General features: G+C 31.8%; 1 protein-coding gene across 2 annotated transcripts; it reads left to right on the forward strand.

Moving 5' to 3' along the window:
* The first annotated feature begins 637 nt into the window (after positions 1-637).
* LOC142240851 (uncharacterized) lies at positions 638-8115 on the forward strand. Of its 2 annotated transcripts, XM_075312596.1 has the most exons (5): positions 638-2001; positions 5106-7365; positions 7519-7693; positions 7751-8007; positions 8065-8115. In XM_075312596.1, exons 1-4 carry the CDS (start codon positions 660-662, stop codon positions 7955-7957), a joined length of 3984 nt encoding a protein of 1327 aa, XP_075168711.1. In that variant the 5' UTR covers positions 638-659; the 3' UTR covers positions 7958-8007; positions 8065-8115. The 2 variants fall into 2 exon arrangements, with proteins under 2 accessions (XP_075168711.1, XP_075168712.1); XM_075312597.1 differs by lacking the exons at positions 7751-8007; positions 8065-8115 and having other exon boundaries at positions 5106-7426; positions 7519-7649.
* Positions 8116-9423: the final 1308 nt, after the last annotated feature.

Below are 9423 nucleotides of genomic sequence, written 5' to 3' on the forward strand. Positions count from 1 at the left end.
TTCAGAAATGTATGAAAAACACAAATGTTTTGATATTTTCCGACGCAAACGGCAGTACATTTGAGAGACACGTCGACGCAAACTTTATGATATTTTGTTGACAGAGTCCTCTGGTGCTTCATTTTTGCTATGACAAGACTGCATCTTCTTCCCAATTATCTTTGGGTATAATAAACATTAATTGTTGGTCTTACTTAGGGAGAGGGAGAACGTTAAGGAGAGTGAGAGCGAAACGTCGCTCAGTCTCTTTGCCCATCCCTAATGAAAGGTGGTCGATTGTCATTAGAACGCTCTCTTCACATGTAATCATTGCAAAGAGAATTGTAGAAAGAGAAAATAATTGTAGAAGAGATAGAAAGATGAAGTGCTCCCTCAATCCGAACTAAGCGAATACGATGAATCAGAGATAGCAGAAGCTTAGTCCCAAAAAATAGGGACGATACTTCTGAGGTTCGGACTATGCGGACAAGCCCATAGGTTGTATGAAAAACATCTCGAGATATAGATAGATAACTCCATCTATTGGAAAAATAATGATTTTCTCTTTTCTATGATATTTGTAACATGATTTGTAGTCCCACTGCCTTATTCTTTGTTGTCAAAAAAAAAATAGTTTTCTTCCCTAGTAAATCTGAATTTTTCATTATTGTCATTTTAAAATGTATTTTTATGAATTTATCATCATCTCGATTTTGCTATTATTGGCAGATTTTATGGTGAATCCACTATCTACGAATTCATTTGAAAGTCCCTTCAAATGTTATTGCAGATCTTGTAACTGTGATTCTCCAAAGAGAAATAATTTTCCTAATGGCAAATATCGAGAGGAGTTATTGCAAGAAAAGAGAAGGGAAATTGATAATCTTTTGACTAAATTTCGCACTGTAGAGGGAAACTCTGACATGGAAAAGGATTCTGAGGAGTTACAGCGATATAAGAATAATAAATGGAATTTAAAAGATTTTGATAAGGACTACGAAAAATTACAAGATAAGAAAAAATTTAATAATATTGATACATATGATGAACTAAATGAAGATAAAAGTTCCTTGGAGGATCCCATGAAAAACTATGATCATTATTTAGAAGGATCTCGTGGAAGACACCAAATGTATAGGAATCGAAATCTGAATCGGAATAAACCTACAATGGGAAGAAAAAATCAATATGATACCAATTTTTCTCCAAAGGGAAAATCTTTCCTTAATGCAAATAATAGGGGACTACAAGCGGATGTTTCCATACATTCCATAAAGTTGGATGAAATACATGACCATGAGCATGAAACACTTTATGAAAGTGAAAGGCATAACCCTTATGAATATCATAAAATGGTGGATATGAACTTGACAACAGAAAAACCATTAGGTTTGGATACTACAACTAAGGAACCTGTGAAATATGATAACTATCCCTTGGGTATCTACAGTGACTATGAACCTACTAACACATCCTTTGATAGAGACATAAATAAAGAAGATTATGGCAGCAGGGAAGAAGAGAATACCCAAGACTATAATAAAAAATCGGAAGGTTATAAAAATAATCTCTCCCATGAAGCTAACTATAAACTCTCTAAAGGAGAACAAGAGGCTGTTAAACCCAATCGTACAAGTTTCTGGAAATGGCCTTGGTGTCTGAATAAAAGATCAATGCAACCTTTCGGTAATACCATAAATGGAAAAACAAAATCACATTTGATGGGAAAAGGGTTCGATGGTTCATATCTTCCCAGCTATTCTGAGAATGCAAATCAAAGAGATTTTATTTCAAATAGAAAATTAGATACCCAACGGAAGGAAGTCCTAATGAATCCTGCTGGATATTTAGATATTGAAAATAGAGATGATTCAGCTCAAACTTCAATTCAAAGTCCTCTATATAGACGTCATAGGCATAACCGGAAAGCTCATGATGAGTCATTCTTAGCACGAAAGAAACGAAATGTAGTTGTCGATTTTAAAGAATTGTTTCCAAAATTTGAAAAAGAGTTGTATAGGGGTAAGTAGTTGTCACTTCTAGAAAATTTATAACACTTTTAGGAATTAAAATAAGAAGGCAAAAATATCTAGGGGGATCTGATATAGGTGATAATCCTCTCCTGTCTAAATATTAAAAAAAAAAATCTTTACACTTTAAAATGTGGTATAACACATTGTTATTGATATAACAGTTATTGTAAGAATTAAAAAAGGGGAACTAGACAGAGCGGCGATTTCCCTTCCATAGAACATACAAGAAGAAATGAGGTACCCTTGTTTCATTTTAATAATTTGTATAACAGTTTTTTTTTATACGTAGAACACTTCCTACAGGAATGATATTTAAAAAGAAAACGTATTTTTGTAGTTTATTTTCATCTTAATACTATGTATAACAGTTTGTTATTGTTGTCTACAATAATTATTTTTGGAATTCCACAAGATAGCTAGGACAAAGGGAATCAGATTGGGGATAAAAAGGGGAATTAGACAGAGCGGCAATTTCCCTTCAATAGCACATAAAAGAAGAAATTAAGTACCCTTGTTTTCATATAAAGAATTTCTATAACAGTGTTTTATATGCAGAGCATTTTTTATGGGAACTATATTTAAGAGGGAAAAATTACTAGAAGGATAAGATAGATGAAGAATGTTCCTTCTTTGTTGTCGTTGTTCATCTTAATATATTTTATAACAGTTTGTATTGTAGCTCCTTCACAAAGGAGCTAAGCACAAAATCAAAATGATTGGGGGACAATAAGGAGACTTAGGCAGGGCGGTCATCTCACTTCCATGGTCCAGAAAAAGAAGAAATGGCGTACCCTTTTTCATATGAATAATTTGTATACTAGTTTTTTTATATGTAGAACACTTCTTGTGGGTATGATATTTAAAAAGGAAAAAAAAAATTAGAAGGATCAGACGGACAAGTGGAATGTCTCTGTAGTCTATTTGCCTATTAATATATTGTATAACAGTTTATTATTGTAGTATACAAAAGCTATTTTGGGCTTTTAACAAGGGAATCAGACAGAGTGGGTATAATAAAGAGACTTAGACAGAACGTCCATCTCACTTCAATAGTCCAAACATTCGTATAACAGTTTTTTTTGTATGTAGAATACTTCTTAATGTCTACAACAAGTATTTTCGGAATTTCACATAGGAGCTAATGCTAAAGAGAATATTAAAGAGTGGGGATAATAAAGGGAACTAGACAGGGTGGCGATCTCATTTCCATATTTGGGCAAGAAGTAAACAAGATACCGTTTTCTCATATGAATAATTTGTATAACAGTTATTTATATGTAGATCATTTCTTGTAGGAATTATGTTTAAAAAGGAAAAAAACAACAAAAGGAATATCCCTCGTTTGTTGTCTATTTTCATCTTAAGTATAACAGTTTGTTATAGTTTCCTACAAAAGTTTTTTTTTGGGGAATTTCACGAGGTATCTAAGGACAAAGGGAAGATTGGGGATGAAAAAGGGGAACCAGCCAATGTGGCGATTTCACTTCCATAGTCCAGAAAAAATAAATGGGGTACTTTTTTTATATGAATAATTTGTATAACAGTTTTTTTAGACAAAAAAGATAGAAGGATCAGACGGACAAGAGTTATGTCCCCCTTTATAAACTATTTCAATCTTAATATATTGTATAACAATTTATTATTGTTGTCTACAATAGTAATTTTAGGAATTCGCAAGGTAGCTAAGTACAAAGGGAATCAGACAAGGAAGGGATAAAAAGGGAAATTAGACAGAGCGGTGATTTCACTTCCAAAGTCCAGACAAGAAGATATAAGATACATTTTTGATATGAATAATTCGTATAGCAATTTGTTATACGTTAAATACTTCTTCACATCTGTAAAAGGTATTTTCGGAATTTCACAAAGGAACTAAGCACAAAGAAAATATATAAGAGTGGGCCTAAAAAAGGGAACTAGACAGAATGGCAATTTCACTCGCATAGTTCAGACCAACAAAATTATGTACCTCGGTTTTTATATGAATAATTTTTATAACAGTTTTTTATATGCAGAACACTTCTTGTTGGAATTACATTTAAAAAGACAAAAAGTCAAATAGGCATGGGGAATCTCCTTGCTTTGTTGTATGGTTGCATATTAATATATTGTATAACAGTTTGTTATTGGGTAGCTAGGGGCAAAGGGAATAAGATAGATTGGGGGATAAAAACGGGGAACTAGAAAAAGTGGCGATTTCACTTGCATAGCCTAAAAAATAAGAAATGGGATACTATTTTTTCATATGAATAACTTGTATAACAGTTTTTAAGATGTTGAACTCTTCTTGTAGGAATGATATTTAATAACGAAAACAATTATTAGAAGAATCAGATGGACAACGGACTTGTTCTCCTTTGTAGTCTATTTTCATTTTAATATATATTGTATAACAGTTTTGTTATGGCTGTCTACAATAGTTATTTTAGGAATTTCACAAAGGAGCTAAGGAAGAAGGTGAATCGGATAGAGTGGGTATAATAAGAGGAACTATACAGAGCGGCGATTTCACTTTCATAGTCCAGACAAGTAGAAATGAGGTACACTTTTTTCATATGAAAAGTTTGTATAACAGTTTTTTTTATGGGTAGAACACTTATTGTAGGCAGTATATTTAAAGAGAAAAAAATACTATAAAACTTATTATAGGAATTGCAAAATGGGAACGGGAGTAAGACAGATTTGCCATCTACTATCCACTTTACAGGTGACAATAAAAGAAGTTACTTTATTTTTACCTAAAACGTGGTATAACAATTTATTACTGATTCTTATGCAGAACGATTATTTTTTAAAAATTAAGAAAATAGCAAAAGATAATAGGGTATCAGGTCAGGGCATATGTCCAGATGATTATCCACATAGGAAAGACATTGTAGATATTGTATAACAGTTTGTTTTTAATGTATAAAGCTGATATTATAGGAATTATAATAATAAACTATGAACACAGAGGTTCAGCCAGTGGGGCTATTTTCTCTCCTGTCTATATAATACAAAAATGAAAAATGTATAATACATTTTTATTTATAAGTATAATTGTATAACAGTTATTTAATTAGTTGAAAATATCTGTTTTTGTTTTTTCAAAAGGAATGGAAAATATACAACCTTTGGAAGAGGAAGAGATGGCTTCATCATCAAGACATTTCGCCAATCCCAGAGATTACAAAGAGAACTTAACACATTCAAAAATGGCACAATATCCCCGTAAAAATTTCATAAAACATCATCTACAAAAGCGTTATACACGCTCTTCCAATAATCTCATTAAAAACAGTCGAGTTGGCCACGATAATGAAGAGGATTTATCTTCACTGCAATATTACGATGATACAGATGGACCAAACTTTGACCAAAAGGTATATTTTAATGAATTGGATAATTATAAAAATCAACCTCAGATGTCTATGAAATCGGAGACACCAAGGAATAGGAATTTTAATGGAAATAATAATGATAAGATGAACTATATCAAAAACTCTGAATTCAGTAAAGGGACATTCGAAGAGCAATCACAACCATCTTCTAGGTATAGAAATTATGAGCGATTACAAAAATCTAGACATCAAAACAATTTTGATGAACATGATTCCTTAACGAGTGGAGAAATCAAAAATTCACAAATTTCAAAATCGAATTATTTAAATGAAGAATGGAATAGTAAGAAACAAAATGAGCAAAATGAAAAACATAGTAAATACAAATTCCATAAAGGTTCATATATGGGAAGAACGAAGGACATTTTTGAGAACACAGCTCAATATTATCCCAATAAACGCATTTCCAATAGCGGTAATTTAGAGAGTGAAGGAAACAATCATAAAATGATGAATAAAATTGAATTAAATAAAAGCTTTCCCTCATATCATAAAGAGAATCCTCTTAAATATCCATATGAAAGAGAAAACTCTGCGAGAAGACCAACTAAAGAGAATGATTATTATTTAAACTCTTCAGAAGAGAAATTATATCCTATTGGGGCTAATCATCTCTTTGAGAATCGCCCAAATAACAGGGAATGGTTGAATAAAACTGAATCTAATAAAGCATCTTCCACATATCACAAAGAGAAATCTCTTAAATTTCCATATCAAAGAGAAAACTCTGCGAGAAAACCAACTAATGAGAAAGATTATTATTTACATTATTCTGAAGAGAAATTCAATTCTAATAGGGCCAATCATCGCTATGAGAATCGCCCAAATATTGAATCTAATAAAGGCTCTCCCACATATCACAAAGAGAAATCTCTTAAATACCCATATCAAAGGGAAAACTCTGCCAGAAGACCAACTAATGAGAATGATAAATATTATTTACACCCTTCGGAAGAGAAATTAAATACTGATAGGGCTAGTAATCTCTATGAGAATCGCCCAAATACGAGGACATGGTTGAATCAAACTGAATCAATTAGAAGCTATCCCACATATAACAAAGAGAAATCTCTTCAATATCCCTATCAAAGAGAAAACTCTGCCAGAAGACCAACTAATGAGAATGATTATTATTTACACTCTTCGCAAGAGAAATTAAATCCTGATAGGGCTAGTAATCTGTATGAGAATCGTCCAAATACCAGGGCATGGTTAAATACTCTCCACAATATGAACACAACTATATTTGGAAACGGCTCTATAAAGCCCAAACTGAATTCTTCTGATGAAGTACGAACTCTTGCCTTACAATTTCGTAATGAAATTCTTAATTGTACAGTATTCTCAAGTTTGGAAGATTTTTTGAATGCTTTACCAAAAAATGAGACAACGTTTTTGAAAAATAATTCTAATGAAATTAAAATTGAATTTACCACAAAGCCTATACCCGATTTTCTAAAGGAAATGCCAGAGTCGATGGGTAAAACAATTCCTGTCAGTAATAAAACAACAATGAGAAATATAATATCTAAAAACTCTCGCAAGGATATGGAACCAGATACCTATTCTGATGAAGATAACTTGGATGATACAACAGAATGTGAGGATCCTATTGGGGAATTACCAAATAAATACCCCAACGATGATTATGATGAGAATTATCCATTTATTCCGAGAACTGATGATGATGATGATGAGGATGAGGTTTCAACACAATCTCCAAATGATACCTTTCAAAAACCTTATCCTATACCTCTAGACTCTCTTGGATCAAAAATTAATAATGATGTTAAATTAAACATTACCATAAATGCAAATGTTCAAGGCAATTCGAAACGGAAACATTTCCATGGTAAAGGCTCCATTGATATTAAACCCGGCTATAGAGATGATCGCAATAGAAGAGATTCGAGATCATACAATCAAAGATTGAGAAGTGATAATAACGGCAACCACTTGGAAACTGGAGAAAGGTATGTAGATTGAGGGGACATTAATTGCGAATAAATGACAACAATCTACGTGGGTGCTTCAGTAAGTATTTACCCTATAAAAGCGAACGATTTTTTGGAAATTAGGTCATTTATTTATTTGTATTATTGTTTTCTTATATTCCATCCCCCCAGGTCTGTAGTAGAAAATGATATTATCTCTGGTAAATTTTCTTCCAACATTGTACAAAACATATTTCGTTTGGTTCGAGATAATCCTAAATTAAAAGTCCTATGGCCAAGTTTGAAGAACAATCGAATCCAAGCCCAGAAGGAAGAAATCCCTAACTTTTATAGCATAAGGAATGAGGCAAGCCTATTGTTATACTCGTATGATAAATACAAAATTAATTTCCTTCTATATCAGGATAATGAAGCAGACTTACAACATAGTGAAAAATTAATGAAACAAGCCATGGATGCTCTAAATAATGCTATTGATGAACAATTACATTCCCATTCTTGTTTGACATTGAGACCTGATTTAGCAGAGTTTTACCAAGAGATTTTGAAGAGTAACGAAGAACAAAAAAGATTGAGAGAAAATCGAGCTAATAGCAGAGAGAGAAATTAAACAAGCAAAGAGAGAGAGAGAGAAATTACTTAGAGAAGCCTTTTAAAAATGTAGCTATATCACATCTGTGTTAGTAGTTATGAATATTAATAAAATCTTTCTTATAGGAGTAAACAAGTTTCGCAAATAATAAAAGAGAGTCGTATAATAATACAAATCATTATAAAATTCATTCTAATTAAGATGAACGCAAATCGAGAAAATACCTAAGGGAGATATTGCATTTATGAAGAAATTTTATACACGAAAATTTTCGTATTACAAAAAGCTTGAAACTCTTCTACAAATGAAATAACCCAAGGGATGACGTAGCAGAATTTATTTGATAAGTATTTTTCTTAAATTACGTTTTATTTTTTTTTAATATATTTTTATATCCCATATTGTTGTTATTACTTTTTCATGTTATGGAAAACAAATAAAAATGCTCTTTAAAATGTCGAGAAGAAATTCGGTTTTCGGATTTTCACACCATCAGCTCTGTTTATTACTGATTCCAATTTTTGGACACAAAATAAAATGTGCCTTTGATGTAGTTAATGCACTAAAGGGTGATACGGTCAAAATTTGGTCAATACTAATTGAACTTGAAAAATAAATTTAATTTGATTTTTTAAATAAACGATTTCACCGATTTACACGCGTTTTCCCTTGACCAAATTTTTACCGTATCACCCTTTAGTTGGAGTAGCTGTGGTTTTTAACACACTCTCTTGCTGTCAATGATCTCCAAATTACTCTCAAATTGTTTTCGCAACACAATCACAAGAGACTTATAGTGGTTTTGTGTGTTGGCTTTTGTTGTGCTTGCGTGACGGAGACCTAGGGCTGCCAATAAAATTTCAAGAATAATCGTCACTTTTTTCCGAAAAAATCGTCATAATCATCCCTTCCATTTAAAAAATCGTCGAAAAATCTGCAATGTTAATAATATTAAAACCAAACTAATTTTTTGGTTAAAAACAAAAATATTTATTTCATATAAAGAACAGAAAATTAATATATCCCATTATGCATTTCAACAACAAAATCACAATGAATTCGGCATTGTATAAAAATAACTTAAAAATTATATGCAATGCTATGCTATGCAATTAAAAAATAATATAAACATTATTTTTTTAATATAGAGTTATTAATTCAGTAAGATTTGAATTTAAACATTTTCCACAATTTGAACATAAATCTCCAATTAAGATGTACAATATTTTATTGAAATAAAATTTTAACAAAATCTTCTATAGAAATAAAATTTTGACGAAATTTTCTGAGAAATAACATTTTGAAGAATTTGCTATAGAAAACAAGTATATACGGCCGTAAGTTCGGCCAGGCCGAAGCTTATGTACCCTCCATCATGGATTGCGTAGAAACTTCATCTAAACACTGCCATCCACAATCGAATCACTTAAGTTGCGGTAACGCTTGCCGATGGCAAGGTATCTTAAAACCTCCTAACACCATCT

The sequence above is a fragment of the Haematobia irritans genome, chromosome 5, assembly GCF_050003625.1.
Source record: "Haematobia irritans isolate KBUSLIRL chromosome 5, ASM5000362v1, whole genome shotgun sequence".
Classification (NCBI taxonomy): Eukaryota; Metazoa; Arthropoda; class Insecta; order Diptera; family Muscidae; genus Haematobia; species Haematobia irritans.

Bases quoted from the DNA above. Each gene is read 5' to 3' on its own strand.
- LOC142240851 (XM_075312596.1), top strand. From the start codon at position 660: ATGTATTTTTATGAATTTATCATCATCTCGATTTTGCTATTATTGGCA. The intron at 2,002-5,105 runs GTAAGTAGTTGT...TTTTTTCAAAAG, and splicing joins TGAAAAAGAGTTGTATAGGG to GAATGGAAAATATACAACCT. The intron at 7,694-7,750 runs GCAAGCCTATTG...CTTCTATATCAG, and splicing joins TTTATAGCATAAGGAATGAG to GATAATGAAGCAGACTTACA.